Raw genomic sequence first — 16,177 nt, 5'->3', positions numbered from 1 at the left:
AATGCCTGCAAATAACTTCTGGGTATAAGTTTTTGATGGAAACTTCTCTCTGGACTGGTAGATGGAGATGTGTCTTAATGAGCATTTTGGTTTATAGCAGAGTATTCAGCACCCTCTGCTGTTTGGAGAGCAGACAATCCAGGCCTGGGAAATAAACATTAATCCAGCAAAACCCAGTATTGTGTATGTTAATTAGCAACACAGTAAAATCTTTCATTTAAAAATCACCCTTTCCTTAAATAACCCCTACTCCTAACATTAGATGATGCACTTGTCCAAAACTCAGTGAACATTGCCTGTGCTCTTGTAGTACACATTTCAAAAAGTATGTTTTCAGAAGAACCAGGGACTTACAGCCACTTACCATATTTTCAGAATAGACACTTTAGTCCAACAACAAAACAATCCAATACTTAAGGACAAAGGACATCTATCTTTTCATTTTATTCAGGGGATCAGAGAAACATTAGTGTGCACCTATCTATACATACATACACATATTAATACCTATTAATGCATGATACAATATAGACTATTGCTTCATCACACAGGTTAGAGATCTGGTTAATTTTAACTTGGTAAATTTAAAGTATATTTTAAAATCAGTCTGTGGAGTGAAGGCAAAGTTTAACAGATGACCACATGTATCCCACCCACAAGGAAACATCACAGCATTCTGGGCTGTAAGTAACAGTGAGAAAAGACAACTTGCATAGAGGTGGTTACAGTTACCCCCTGTGGTTCCCTCAGTCTCCCTGATTGATTCATTGGTTCCTATGGCTTTACTGTGGTGCAGATTGCTCTGGTAAGCATAGTGAAAATGGATGAAGAATGAATTCCAGACTGCCAGTGCCTTCAGCTCTTTCATTGGGTCATTTACCTACCTGTCCGAAGCACTCGCAAAGCTGCATACAAATCCAATCTCTAATACACTGTGTTTTAACAAGGAAACTATCCGTTCAAGGTCCCAACTAGACTCCCAAGTATAACATGTATAGAGTGCAGAGCCAAAGTCCAGTCCGGTACCCCCCAAAGAACATGAACTTTAATATACACTTATCACCACATTTTTACTGTGCTTTTTATAATTTTGATGTACATCTGTATCTCATAATGGTGTCAAAAGTGCTGTATTAAACTATGAGTTACAATGTAATTTTCATTCATTCTATATTAACAGAAGAGTAAAAAATATGATAAATGATTAAACCCTCAGACTTCCTCAGTTTTATCTGGGTAAAAAGCACAATAAATCCTTCAAAAACCTGATACATCAATCATGCTTAAAACTGCCTGTTCAACCTGGTTTCCCCATCTCCAATATATACCAGAAATATCTATAATCTTGCTACGGCAATAGATTATATACTGCACTTGATCATTTAAGCATTTTTTCTGATATCTTAAAAACAGATGCAGTCGACTGACAGTTTTCATAATACATTCAGTCAGTCTATTACATAAAACAAGGTTAAAAATCTAATGCTGAAGAAAATGAGTGTAATCAGACTGGCATAACTAAAAAGATGTGAGAGGAGGGGGACAGAGTTCCATGAGACCCAACAGTCATTCACAAGTTGATAAGAACTGTACATGTTCAAGGTGGCAGGGGTCCAGAGCTGAGGGGATGTGGGCGGGGCCAGGCCTGATGAACAGGGTTACCACAGCTTAATGTCCAGGAGCTGCAGATCACCCAGGATCTCCAGCTCATCAATGCAACTCACATCCTGCACCCGATGCTTGTAGTCCAACAGGTGAACCCCATTTACAGCCACCTTGAACAGGTGGGCATCACATCGGATGATCATCTGCAGAAGTGAAAGATGTTAAAGAGTGGTAGTGAGGAGGCGGTCTGGCAAAGGTGCTGGGTGCAAAGTTCAGACACTCAGCAGAGGACGTTACCTCAAAGTATTCCCCAGGCAGGAAGGGGAAGGCACCGGACAGGGCATTCTCCTCAGGGCCCCAGGAATCGTCCAGGAAGGAGTTGCGGATGAAGACACTTGCCTTGAGACGGGGATTCAGGTGTAGAGCGATGTCCTCAGTGTTGCTAATGCGCAGGTTCACCGTGAAGCTACAGGACAGTGATGGGGAACCCTCACACTCATTATGTTTTAATCTAAAAGTTGGTAACATTATGAACTGACATTTCCTCATGAAATTCTGAATTAAACTGACGTGCAATGAATTCGATCAGTTGTCAGAGACAAAAGTTCAATTCTTTGCTACATTATTAATCAGTGAACAAAGAATGCAGTATACAGCAGTGATGTCAAGTTACTGAGGATGTGCAAACACACAGAATTAAAAAAAATTTTAAAAAAAGCTGAATTCCAAGTTTCTTTTTTTTTTAAGCTATCAACTTTTTTTTTTGTTAAAAAAAAAAAAAAAAAAAAAAAAAAAAAAACAAACACTTTTCTCCAGAGCAATGTACAACGTTAGGTTTGCACACCAAGCTACTTGCACATTCAAACCCATTTATAGAGCTGGTCTTGCTTACCTGTGTGGGTAGAGGCTAATATGGCCTTTTATTGTGATGGTGTTTCCAGCACTCAGACCCCTCAGCAATCTCCCCTTGTAGGGAAGACTCTGCAATCCACACATAAGGATCAGCATTCAAGGGTCACAGAAATGGAAAGAACTTCATCATACTTCACAAACCACCAGGTGTAGAGCATCCACAAAGTTCTCCTCACACATTCAGAAAACATACAACTTATAATGATATAATTTACAAGGTTCCACTCAAAATTCTAAATGCGATCAACATTTTGTTTTATGCAAGTACTTTTTTCAATGTTCAATACAATTCTAAAGTGTAATTTGCCTCAAGTTTAAATCTGTGCCATTAATGGTTTCTAATTAAAAACCAAAAACAAACCGAACACAAAAAGTCAAGAAACTAAAACAAGAAAGTCACCAGTCCATGTCTGTCTGTGTAATGACCCATATTATTTCCCACCAACACTGATAGACATTGTTGATTAAAGAGCGATCATCTTTCAATTTCAAAACCCAAAGCTCCGATCATCCTTTAAAAACAGTAAAAAGAAAAAAACTTAAGTTTTGCCAAGATGAAATGTATAAACCATTTTTCTCTACTGAATTTCCTAACGTGAGAAATGAGTATGTCTCTTAGTTTTATACAAAAGTGTGAGAAGAAACTCACCAAGTCACCAGACTCTGAAAATACTGCCTGAGGGGAAAAAGAGGTGTCACTATAATCGGACTTCAGTGGAGAAACACATTTTACAAGTAAAAAAAATAAGTGTGAAGACAGACAGACAAGAGTTCAGTAACAATATCTGAAGAAAGCTATTATCCAGCATACACTGCTGACTTAGACCCCACCACAACAAAAGGCACGTGAAGTTTTTACAGACTACGCAACAGTGTGCAAATACATGATTAACCCATTGATTAAAAGTTCATAGCTAAAGGCAGTTTACAAAGCACATTCATAGATGCTCAGTGAGGTCTTACACTGAGTAGACTGCACAAAAATAACCCTCAAATACTGTTAAAAAAAAATCAAATGATAAATGAGATGGACTCCCAGTAATCCTGAGCTAATGAAATATGAATATCATCAAGCAACAACAGGCACATAACACACGGAACTGAACCAAGGACTGAATGACTATGAAGAAAGAGAGGGGGGGAGGAAAAAACTGCGATTGGAAGGGATCGCCTTACATTAGACTCTGAGCCCTTGGTCACCACACTAGATGGAGGAGTTTGGACTGAGGTCTGAAAATGGAAGCAAGACACTCCACACCATGATCAACAGCACCACAACACACACTACAAAGCACTGCGAAGATATGACTCATGCTTGCAAAATCTCCACTTTTAATGCACCCTTATGAAGTCTGACACATGCTAACAGTCCCAAACTCATGAAGCAAAATTTCCAAAATCAATAGGACATGTAACTTACATATGACAAATGGTAGGTTTAATTTATGCATCATGACCCCAAACATTAACAGAAATGTTTTAATGGTTCATTGGATGGGCGTTACATGCAAAAGTATGAATCTGTAGAAAACTGGCTGGGTTACTCACTGAGCCTGGGATAAAGCCAATAGCCTGTACTTTGACCTTCCCAGATACCCCTATCGTGTCCACCCGGCGCAGGTCCAGCCTATATTTGTACTCCAGCAGATGAGCACCATTCACTGCCACCTAGAAGAAAACCATTAAGAACATCAGTAAATGTGTATGCACTTAAAATGACTAACAAGTCATTTATACTCTGTGTTTTGTTTGCCACCAGTAAACACTAGATCCTTGTGGGTCTGCGACTTGATCAAATGGTAAATAACTAAGTCACTGCAGTCCAGAAGCTGGTAACTGCACCACACAAAAATAGATTCATCATAAATGCAGCTGATATCCAAAAGCATAAGATGGAAATAGTGGAGAAACATTTTTGCTGCTATTACAGAAGCAAACACGAAAACGTCAAATTTAGCTCATGTTAGAAGGGATCATTTAACTAGAGATCTTTAGGAACAGAGCAGCTGTAAACCCAATGTGGGAATGCGAAAATAAAATTAACTCTGCCATTCTCCACAAATGGCTCTGATGGATCCACTGCACTGCCCATTTTAGAGAAGTTATACTAACAGCAAAGCAGAGAAGTGTCAGTTTATCACAGAGACAGGAGGGCATCAGGTTAAGCTATCTGGCTGTTTTGAGTAGGCAAATCAATTTCTTTGACTTCCAATACACTTCATTTAATATTAACAATGTTAGTGCTTGTGGGGGGAAAAAATGTATTGAGCACTAAGCTTGCATCCTGAGCATTTCTAGCAATTGACAGCAAAGACATTAGATTATAAGGTACATGACTCAGCAGTGCTCCCCTTTTTCATATTTTTGGTAACAGTCACACCGGGCAGCACAGCAGCATAGCGAGTCGCGCTGCTGTCTCACAGTGCCTGGGTGGTGAATGTGGGTTTGCATGTTCTCCCCATGTCCGCGTGGGTTTCCTCTGGGTGCTCTGGTTTCCTCCCACAGTCCAAAGACATGCTGTTCAGGTTTCCCCAGAGTGTGTGAGTGACACAGAGAGAGCGCGTTTTACTGATGTATGGATGAGTGACCCATTGTAAGAAGTGTATCTAGCAGTGTAAGTCACCACAGTGAATAAGGTGTGTGGGCTAGTAACACTACATAGAATCCATTGTAAGTTGCTTTGGAGAAAAGCATCTGCTAAGCGAATAAATGTAAATAATGTTAGATTTGATTTTCTAGAAATATGCTTTTCTCCATCCATGCAGTTTCAATATGATCTATTAAGACAATTATAGTTTTACCAGGGACAATTAAGTAACAGTGTCAGAAGCTCTAGCGTGCCTCGTTTCATATCACCAGACCTCAAGGTCTGTCACATATTGAAAAAGCATCTTGGACAGTGCAAAAAAAAAAAAAAGCCCTGGGTGATACACACCTTGAACATGTCCTTCTGAACCAATATGATGATCTCAAAGGCAGCCCCCTGCTGGAGGGGCATCTGGTAGTGGATCTCCTCCTTGCCCCAGCGCTCCTGCTGCAGGGAATTGCAGACAATGCACGGAGACTTCCTGAAGCGGGGATTGAAGTGGAAGGCTATATCTGCCCGGGGTTTGGTGCTGCTTCCACAGGTAAGGTCCACCTGAAACCTGTCAATAGCACATAGTAGCTGATCAGGTCCAGAAGTAAAATAACAACCAACTAACTGCTACATCATTACAACTTGTAGGATTTTGACATGCAACAAGTACTACAATATGTAACAGCTACATATTAAGTTTGAAAACATCTGACAATTAAGGCAGCATCTTGGTTATAGTTCCTATTAAGTGATAAAGAATTACTTCAACAGCATAAAGACATTTTCCCTTTTGTTGTCAATTAAACTGAGGGACAGCTGGTAGTGCAGTGGTTAGAGCTGCTGCCTTTGGACCCAAAGGTTGCAGGTCTGAATCCCCTTCCAGCTGTAGTACCCTTGAGAAGAGTACTTACCCTAAAATTTGACCAGAAAAATTACCCAGTTGTATCAATGGGTAAATAATTGTAAGTCGCTTTGGAGAAAAACATCAGTGGAATAAATGAATGTAAACTGCACACTTATGGAAATGCTTACTTAATGGCTTCAGTCCCACCCCAGCGGACAACATTAAAGGTTTTTGTAAAAATTTTTTTTTTTTTTTTTTTTTAATATGATGAATGGCTATAAACTTGCTAGTCCTGGAATTTAAGTAGCAATACGCACCGGTGTTGTATAAATTAGCAGGTGGGAAATTATGACACACCAACTCCTGACTGACTGTAAACCATCAACCGGATGATCTCTCACTCCTTTCATATACAACTCAACAAGTGGAAACTGGCCTCTTCACAGTCAACCAATATGGAGCTCAAAATGTATTTAAAAGCGAGAATCGAGATCACTACATGGCACGAAATCTCAAAAACCTGTTAGTTCAGATTTCCAGTGAAGAACCAAACCTGTCAACACACACCTGTCAGCATCGCTGAGGACAGCACCTTGGATGAGCACCATTTCTCCTGGCTGCAGTCCTCCCAGGATTGTTCCGGCGAAGGGAATCGTCTGAAAGGCCCGTTCAATGAAAGTGAGGAAATTATACAGTCCAGCATTACATTTAAATGGGACTCGTATTCAAACCCCGGGATTAACTTGTCTAAAGATTCATTAAAGCCCCACATCACACCCTCAGGTTTAACCTGAAGCAGCTGTGGAAGAACTCAAGAAAAATAACCACATGACACCTGAGCTGTGGTACTTGAACAAATACTTACCATTCACTGACACATTAACTTAAGCATAAATACATTAAATACAATTAAGGCCCTGTGAACATGCACAGCCTGTTGTTTTCCAGCAATATAATACACACACATACACACACACACACACACACACACACACAATAAGTAATTTAATAGACAACATACATACACATACATACATACATACATACATACATACATACATAATATACACACACACACACACACAGACATATTACATAGAACATACATACATACATACACACACAAACACACGTGTGTGTGGTTATATATCACTTATTACAATTCCCAACCAAAGGATGCAACAAATAATTTGTGAGAATATTTACATTAGATTAGAATCACGAAACTCGCCTTCCCTGCTTGCTGGCTAACGCGGAGCGCTGAATATTATTATTATGTTGTAGAATCGTGACCGAATAGATATATAAAAGAACTTTGTTGTAACCGAGATAAATCATAAGAGAAGTTAGTTTTAACGGATATATGACATCACATTATGAGCTATAGATTGAGCTAGCTGCTAGCAGCTAGCTAAACAAGCTACCAATGAATGAAATACTCGACTCTCACCGGGTTTAAAAAGCTTTGCCTCGGGTTTGCAACGGACATCGTCGCGATTGTTTCCAGCCCTTCAATGAATAAATCTGAGCAGAATGCGATGTTTGAATACTAAGAAGCGGATAATACCCAGTCCCGTGCTTTTTATTAGCTGCCTGTCCCCGCAATATTTGCACTTCCGCGTTTGTGAGTTGTGGGCGGAGCTTGGATAGTGCCAACCAATTGGAGGAGAGACACGTGACCTCACAGCCCAAGGTACAACAATAAACCGAACCACGCTAAAAGTTAGGGATCAGAAAAAGTTTGAGGATTTCTTGCTCAGCCTCTGGTAATTTCTGAGAGTGGCTACCGAATTGCCTTTGTAATTTGCCGACTCTCCAGTTCAGCACATGACATTACCTACAAAAGACAGTGTAAAACAGGCATATCTTCTGAAATCTGCAATACTCCAACAGTTCTCTGCAGGGTCTCATGTCACTGAGCAATGTTCACCCTGCCCACATATTCCCCTATCACCACTTGTTAATGCTTTCCATTGCCTCCCCATAGATCAACTTCAGCACTCTGGTTAAGAACCTTCAAAATGTTTAAGAATCAATCCTGATCACCTCCCTACTCGTGAGTAATGAGTGTATTCATTCATTTATTCCAATAATCCCTTAGGGGTCCCACCTGTAAGGCATCCAAGAAAATAAAAAAAAAAGACCCACCCCTCACCCCCACACTAAAAGTTTTCATTTTGGCCCCCGTGTGGAATGAACTGCAGCACCCCACAGAACTGCTTAAGACGGTCTCATACATTACATCTCTTTTGGACACTTTTATAATCCCTATATGAATTAATCACCATGTGCTGTTATCTATATACTTCCTATTCCAATTTCACTTCTATAGACTGGTACATGATACATACCACAAGTTATTATGGGAAGATATGCTATGAAAGTTTGTCCATAAAGCTCTTCCTGCACTTCTGTATTCTTGACTTGTACGATACAGGGTAGCTGAAACTACTCAAGTAAGTGTTGCACAATTAAGCAATTTACACTTTATTAAAACACTATTAACTTACATACAATGACATGACAGCTTGTCAATTCAGTTACATTATATACACAATTACTGCATGACATTAGTTATTACAAAATTCAGGTTTTTATAAAAAACTGAACTAAGGGAAAATTGGGATACATGGATCTAAAGAACAATGCAGTAAAGTGGACTGTGTGCAAACAGTCCAGTCCTGCAACCTCATCCAGCAGCACATGGTGCAGGCAACTTTGGATACAGGTCTATGGCAGTGTGGTGGGAATAGAAAGTATTTTGTCCAAACAGGCAGTTCCATCTTGCTCCCTTCAAGTACTTTAATGCAGTTAAGTCTAAAAGAGGCAGTGAGGGCTCAGAAATCAGCATCTAGGCGGAAGGTGTTGTCTGTGGGCCCTGACATAACCCCCATCCGCTGGTACTCCCCAACCCTTTTCTCAAAGAAGTTAGTCTTTCCCTCCAGTGAAATGTTCTCCATGAAGTCAAAGGGATTTTCCACTTGGTAGATCTGAAGAAAGAAGAGAATTTAATTGGCAAAAGCAGCAACTTCACAGGGAAAGTCCAGTAAATCAACACATCAACCTAGAAATCTGCTGGCTCATAAATTTATCATAAGCACAGCATCATGTTTCTGAACATTATCAGTGCAATGTGTAATTGCAGAGAATAGTTACCTTCTTGAAACCCAACTCCAGCATCAGCCTGTCAGCAACAAACTCAATGTACTGCTTCATCAGCATACAATTCATGCCAATGAGCTTTACTGGGAGAGCTTGTGTGAGGAACTCCTGAAAAGTTAGATGTATGTTAGCAAGGAGTTTATATTCTATAATGCCGACACCCCCCCCCCCCCCCCACACACACACACACACACACTTACCTGCTCAATTTCAACAGCATTCATTATGATCTGCTTAACAGTTTCTTCTGAGGGTTTGTGTATCAAGTGCTTGAACATGAGACAGGCAAAGTCACAATGAAGACCCTAAGGAAACATAAGACATGCATATTATTGTCAAAGAACAAGAATCTAGCTTCATAAACAACTGGTTAGGCATCATATCAGCTTAATTTTTTCATACCAAAAAGGTGAAAATGTGAAAAGCAAGTTGTCCTGTTGAAAAGATCAGATTGTTCACTTAAATACAGCACCCAAATATTTTATTAAGCCATTGTCAGTAGGTCGACTACAGCTGTGCTTGTTCAGTTTGCCCCTTCCAGCTGAGCTGTTGAGAGAAACATGCAATTCAGGGCAATGTTGAATGAAAGGGTCTCACCTCATCCCTGCTAATGAGCTCATTGGAGAATGTGAGACCAGGCATCAGGCCCCTCTTTTTCAACCAGAAAATTGCAGCAAATGACCCAGAGAAGAAAATTCCTTCCACTGCAGCAAAGGCCACTACACGTTCACCTGGAGTTCAGACACAAAAACCCTGTGTTAGGCAGCAATCATTAGTTAGTCACAATATGAAAACCGCTTTAAAGCCAACATACCATATTGAGCATTCCGGTTTCCAATCCAGTTCAGTGCCCAGTCAGCCTTCTTCTTCACGCAAGGCAGCGTCTCAATTGCATTGAAGAGGTATTCCCTACATAAGGCAAAGTCAACACTTAAAAAGGTGATCATACCATCACATAACCAAAATACACAAGGTAAGAAACTGCCAAGGCTCAGACTATGGCGTCTGTCTCGTGTCAGTGCTCCTGTCCAGCAGGGCACATGCCCGCCTGTACGGGAAACACCAACACTCAGCCCCCATCACTGGCTGAGGTACGTACCCCTGCGCCAATCATCATTGCAAGTCAACAATGCTTCAAAACACTTGTGCATACAAGAATTTATTCAAGCTTTTCCCCATCATAACTTCTAGGTACATATAACTGGGGCAGAACTCACCTTTCTTTGGGATCTTTGATGTAGGTGTCAATAAGGAGGCTGTACATTTCTGAGTGGATGTTCTCCATGGCAATTTGAAAACCATAGAAACAGCGGGCTTCTGTCACCTGTACCTCCTGGCTGAAACGCTCCACCTGAAAGCAAGGCAACCCCAGTCAAAGAAACTTGTAAGTTTGCTAGGCTGTCAAGCCTTCAACGCAATACTGCACGAAAATTTCAGAAAAAAAAAAAAGCCAGAACATTTAAAACTGCATTTTATTGTACATGTTCTCATGAACTTCACTATTCAAAGTGCAGGTGACAACTGGTGATTTGTGTTGGAAAACTCATGACAAATGAATGCATGTCTCATGCTCAGGTATGAGCTAGTGTGACTTACCAAGTTCTCATTCACAATGCCATCGCTGGCTGCAAAGAAAGCCAGAACATGGGAGATGAAGTATCTCTCTTCATCCTTTAGTGACTCCCAGTGCTGTAAATCCTTGGACAGGTCCACCTGCAAAAACAGAACATAAGATTAAGCCATCCTGGCAACATCAGAACTCCAACAGCAATCTAGTTGCTGCCTAGGGGTGCAGCAGGAAGCATAGTGGTTATCATTGTAAAGCTCACATTCCAAGTGAGCTTAGTCAGGGGTGTCAAATAAATAGCAATATGAAAAACGCCAAGCCCAGGCGGTGTACCTCCTCTGCCGTCCAGAAGGAGGCCTCTGCCTTCTTGTACATTTGCCAGATGTCGTGGTACTGGATGGGGAAGATGACAAAGCGCTGCGGGTTGTCCCTCAGGAGCGGCTCGTCCTGCACGGATGCCTTTGCGGGCTTCTCCTGTAAAGAGAAAGAGCTAAACATCAACACTCACCACCTGTAACTGCTGATCCGAAAGGAGGGTCACAGCAGTCTGGAGCCTATACCTGTACCATAGTGCATGAGGGAAAACACCCTGTACAGGACACTAAGCCTTCACTAAATTGTCTCTCTCTCACACACAAAGGCAATTGGGAATGACCAATTTTGCTGAAACATATTAGACTGTGGACTCACTTGTCCCCTGATCTTCTAAGTGCAGGACAAACATGCAAGTGCCTAAAGAAATCATTTGTTTAATAATCGGAAAACCCATCTGTAGCTACTTTTGTGATGTTCATGGATGGTGATGCTGCTTGTGACGCTGCACGTCTACAGCCACGTGTCTGCAGCCAGATCTCGCCTCCTTCCGTTTGTAACACATTCATTGTATTTTTTTGTGGAAAAAAGCATGTGCTAAAAGAATGAAATAAGGAAGAACCGAACATTAAATGTAAAAACTGCCATATATTTTATAGAACCCAGGCGCAGATGAGATACGGCGCCACCGTCCGATCTGATTCAATTATATAGCAATAAAACAATAGGGCAGAAAAAAAAAAATACATAAACTAGCCATAAAGTTACAACAAAGTTTATAGAGGAGCTTCTACTTCTTATCTCCCCCCCCCCCCCCCGATTGCACAACAGGAAGGGCTAAGAAACAGGCCATTGTGAAACACCCCTCCCCATGATTAGGCGCCAAAAACTGGTCCCAGTGACCGACAATTACATTTTTCGAGGCATAATTATTAATACGTCTAAAATACACCTTCATTGGGACACAAACAAGATGAGCTCTTTACCTCAGTTTCGTCGAATATTTTTCGCGCCGTTTTGGATGCGAGGATTCGGGTAGAGTTCACACTCGGGGGCTGAAAGAAACGAAAGGACAGCGACCTTCACGTTTAGTCTCACAGTTGAATTACACATTTTTCTTTCCCAGCTGAACGCAAACCTATATTATGAGAACATGATGATAGTGATAAAACAAGCCCAAGGTATGAAGAGTTTCATTTTATACCGGAAAAGGAGGCGGTGAGTAAGTGAAAACTGAGCATAACCATTAATAAATGTGTAGAAAACTAAGCATCTTAAATCATCTTACCGTGTTCTCCTTGTCCGCGAAAGAAGCGCGCTCCATTTTAGACACAACCATAGAGCCTTCATTCTTGGTGGAGAGAGGACTGCGAGCGCTCATCATCTTTAATTCAGGGAAATTGTACCGCGCCAAAAGGGGGGGAAAAAAAAAAAAAAAAAAAAACTAAAGAAAATACAACTAAACTATTGTGTAAAAGGCTCTGCAAATAAAACTACTAAATAAAAATTAACTTTTTAAAAAAAGGGGGCAGCAATTTGCAACTAAAACTATATACACATACTACCTAGAAGCAGCAGGCAAGCGCAAAATGAAACAGCTGAACTCTTTGCTCTATTTATTTCACTCTTGGCGCTCGATTTGGCCGACCAATAAGAAGCTGTTACGTCATCGCAAAGTTAAAGACCCAAAGAGCTACAGCCAATAAGATTTTACTGGGGTTTGCAAGATCGCGGGAATTTCAAACGAGTCAAAAGCCGGGAAACATGCACCTAAGAAGAAAAGGCGCGTTTAGAAATCTATTGTTAAAACGCTGAGATATCGAGGTAAAATATAAAAATGTATACGTTTGAAGCAACATTTTAAATGATTTGAAAAATATTCTCATAGCCAGTATTTTTGAAAGATGTTAAATGAATACCACGATGGAAACTGGATTTTTGCAGCTTACTTTTTCAAATTGCGTAACATTCAGCATGTGCTTAAAATGGTATGGTAGTTCTATCAATGCTACTACAGCAGCTATTCTTGCTTAATTTCTCCTACATTTACCTGGTCCAGCTCTTTGAATACAAAGAGAACCAAACTGAATTAAAACAATTTTAATTAAAATGGAGAGGATCGGTAATAAATAGGTCGTCTACTTTTATATCGATTAATATCCATATTTCGCTTTGGGAAAAATGCCTGTAAATGTAAAATAGGTCGTGTTATGTTCCAATTGTATTTTGCTTTTTTATTAAATTGAGCGATCCCTGTCTCCCTGAAACTGAAGAATATTCATGATGACAAAATAGGTTCGATCGTGTTTAAAGACTAACTAGATTAAATTTATTTTTAAATTTTTTTTAGCTCGATATGGTGAAATGAGTATTTTCTGTGTGTGGTATTTGCGAAGTCATAAGTTAAAAACAGGCTGCCAACAGATCACGCAGTGCTCTTCCAAAAAGAATCATGCAGACAATGATACTGCTGTCAGATATGTCGTACTATTTAATTTTTTAGCACAGAAAAAAGGCTGCTAGTAAAAAAAGAAAAAGTAATCAAAAAGACAATTCCTTTGTTTTCTCTGCTTACAGTTAAAATTCCATGACATTTAGACCCGCCATATTCCACAAAAGCGGTGTAAAGAGTGTATGAGTAAACGATATTGCGCAAAGTAACTCTCTTTATACAATTATATCGCCACCTTTAGGTCAGAAGACTGAAATGCAGCTTTTGTTTTTAATTGTAAACGTCACCTTTAGGCCTCACTCTTGTTTCTCTCTCACACACACACACACACACACACTTTCTGAACCGCTTGTCCCATACAGGGTCGCAGAGAGCCAGAGCCTAACCCGGCAACTCAGGGCATAGGGCTGGAGGGGACACACCCACACCCAGGACGGGACGCCAATCCGTCGCAAGGCACCCCAAGCGGGACTCGAACCCCAGACCCACCGGAGAGCAGGACCCGGTCCAACCCACTGCGCCCCCCCACTCGTTTCATTAGATGAAATTTTTCCCTTTAGTGTGGATTTGTAACCCATCTTCAGAACGATTAATTTAAAGGATGAAAGTCATTACAGCCATTAGGTACTGGCATACTGGAGACCTTTTCCATGCAGTACTGCACACTAGAAGGAAGATCATTCTCTTGACCTCTTGGGGTGCATTTCACCACCTTATTCTGAGCTTGGATTTGTTCTGCACATACATTTACCATTGCAGAAATTCTTTTTTTAATTCCTCGAGTAACTATACTTTATTCTGTGGAGAGCTCTGGCCTTTTGTTATACAACAAAGCTATGGAACACATCAGCTTTTTTTTATCTATTAAGGATGTGGTGGCACATTGGGCTAAACTGGTGCCTCACAGTTCAAATTTTAATTTTTAAAATTAAATTTCATGACCGAATTAAACATTTTAATTCAGTTTAATTAATTTTTAATTATTTACATTTTAATTCATGCAGGAGCAGAAATTAAACTTTAAATTAGCTTTTTTGTTTATGGGCATAGAAACAAAGACGCATCAATCTTGCAGAGTGGATTTTCCACCCCTGGAGCTGTGTTAAATATTGACAGTGTGTAAGGGTGTTTGTTGAAGGTGAACTTCCTGCTCAAAATCACCAAGTGAACTCCCTTCCTGTGAAGCATTTCGCTCAGGAAAGGTGGGTACCACACACAAACCCACTGCTGCTCTAAAAACAAAGCAACCGCAAGTTACAAAACGAATTTCATTTTGTAACGGGTAGCCTATTAAACAGATCTTGTAATGTTAACTGTAAGATTCGTTGTTTTTTTTAGCGATTAGGGAAGGTCCACCAGCGAAAAAAAAAAAAAACAAACAGATTCCTGTGCAAAAATGTACATAGATGTGAATGATTCCTTCTGGAAACGCCCTTTCGTCTTATATAATATTCAGGCCACTGCTGACGAAGGCAGTGCACTCGTGGTGAGTTTATGTAATGTGTGCGGATGTTTCAGCCCAAGAGCTCTCTGTCGACAGCTAAGCGGGCAGGAACTTAACATGATGTCTTTAAACCTATGTACATATGACAAATTCACGTCCATCCTTTGTGCTACTTTTGCGGGGGGAGCGACACGACGATCGCTTTGCTCGCAACCGTCTTGCGCAGCCGCATCACTTCTCCCTCAGAATGTCGGTCAGTAAGGCATTGGGGCGGGTAGGGAGCCAGCCAATTAAATCCATTCCAGGTCACCGCGTCTTCTTTGATTGGTCGCGCCCCTTTGGGACTCCTCCTTCCTCATGTGTGATTTGATAGTCGCTGTTACTAAGTGTACAAGGGAAGAAAGGACAACACTTGCTGTTTACCTTTTCATGTTAATCCGAGAAAACACAACGGCGCCTCTGATCTATTTGCGCTCTATGTTGTAAGCACGGACAGCTGCAACAATTTAACACCGTAAATAAGAAACAAACGAGTATGCTTGAAGAAACAGGTGTCACGGTATCTTAACACAGGGGGGGTCCGATGCGAGTTATTATATAATAATTTGTTCTTTTAAATTCTGTACTGCAGTCCAATTATGAGCAGATGCTTTTCACTCACGTGCACGGAGGATGCAGTCACCACTGTAGGTAATCTTCAGCCTCCACCCCAGTACTGACGTTTTTTTCCAAGACATCTGATGAAATAAGTACCACTCGAACTGAAATCCCAGGGTATTTAAATCTCGTGATATTGTGAAACAGCCGCGTGATTTAACTCATGTTCCCTCGTTTCCAATTATGCGTTCATCTGAACGATTTACTCTACTGTGTACTGTTACTATCATTGCTTCATAATCTTTCATAATATACAAACAGTTCTCTGTTACAGCAAACGTCTCATCGTGTCAGACAGGGTTTCAGAATTTTACATATATAGAAACTGAAAGTACATATGATATTAAGAAAATAGACACAGCACATCCTTTATTATAAAATTTATTAAATAATATGTAAAATGAAATAGTAGGTAGTAATCACAGTGTGGAATACTGTCCACTTAAGAGGTTTTTTAACATAGCAATAACATAGCAGTTCATATTCTGTAAATAAATGCAAGTTTGAGATACACAATACATTCATATATAGATATGCATATGTACAAATATACAGATAGACAAACAGTTTACAGAAAGACTTTGGCAAAAGAATGCATAAAACTAGTAAAACATTACTTATATAAACAAGAGTTCCTTTTTAAT

The 16,177-nt window shown here is 40.3% G+C and overlaps 2 protein-coding genes and 1 non-coding gene across 5 annotated transcripts; all 3 read right to left on the bottom strand.

Annotated features, from left to right (window-relative positions):
- Positions 1–1,051: 1,051 nt before the first annotated feature.
- Positions 1,052–7,560, bottom strand: lgals8a (galectin 8a). Of its 2 annotated transcripts, XM_018743587.2 has the most exons (9): positions 7,390–7,560; positions 6,507–6,595; positions 5,453–5,663; positions 4,066–4,185; positions 3,694–3,747; positions 3,167–3,193; positions 2,498–2,586; positions 1,903–2,071; positions 1,052–1,808 (listed from the first exon to the last, which is right to left on the bottom strand). In XM_018743587.2, the coding sequence occupies exons 1-9, from the start codon at positions 7,426–7,428 to the stop codon at positions 1,659–1,661; spliced, it is 948 nt and encodes a 315-aa protein (XP_018599103.2). In that variant the 5' UTR covers positions 7,429–7,560; the 3' UTR covers positions 1,052–1,658. The 2 variants fall into 2 exon arrangements, with proteins under 2 accessions (XP_018599103.2, XP_018599104.1); XM_018743588.1 differs by lacking the exon at positions 3,694–3,747.
- Positions 7,561–8,566: 1,006 nt separating this feature from the next.
- Positions 8,567–15,620, bottom strand: rrm2 (ribonucleotide reductase M2 polypeptide). Of its 2 annotated transcripts, none has more exons than XM_029257691.1 (10): positions 15,538–15,620; positions 11,967–12,035; positions 11,002–11,142; positions 10,698–10,814; positions 10,319–10,452; positions 9,916–10,010; positions 9,699–9,832; positions 9,302–9,406; positions 9,096–9,209; positions 8,567–8,929 (listed from the first exon to the last, which is right to left on the bottom strand). In XM_029257691.1, the coding sequence occupies exons 3-10, from the start codon at positions 11,041–11,043 to the stop codon at positions 8,777–8,779; spliced, it is 894 nt and encodes a 297-aa protein (XP_029113524.1). In that variant the 5' UTR covers positions 11,044–11,142; positions 11,967–12,035; positions 15,538–15,620; the 3' UTR covers positions 8,567–8,776. The 2 variants fall into 2 exon arrangements, with proteins under 2 accessions (XP_029113524.1, XP_029113520.1); XM_029257687.1 differs by lacking the exon at positions 15,538–15,620 and adding an exon at positions 12,269–12,884.
- Positions 10,088–10,224, bottom strand: LOC114912394 (small nucleolar RNA SNORD94). The gene has a single exon (XR_003798251.1). It is a non-coding gene; the product is annotated as a small nucleolar RNA SNORD94 (small nucleolar RNA).
- Positions 15,621–16,177: the final 557 nt, after the last annotated feature.

This window comes from Scleropages formosus, chromosome 1 (genome assembly GCF_900964775.1).
Source record: "Scleropages formosus chromosome 1, fSclFor1.1, whole genome shotgun sequence".
NCBI classification, from domain to species: domain Eukaryota; kingdom Metazoa; phylum Chordata; class Actinopteri; order Osteoglossiformes; family Osteoglossidae; genus Scleropages; species Scleropages formosus.
Note: the sequence above shows the minus strand (reverse complement) of the source record. Positions and strands in the feature narration are given on the sequence as shown.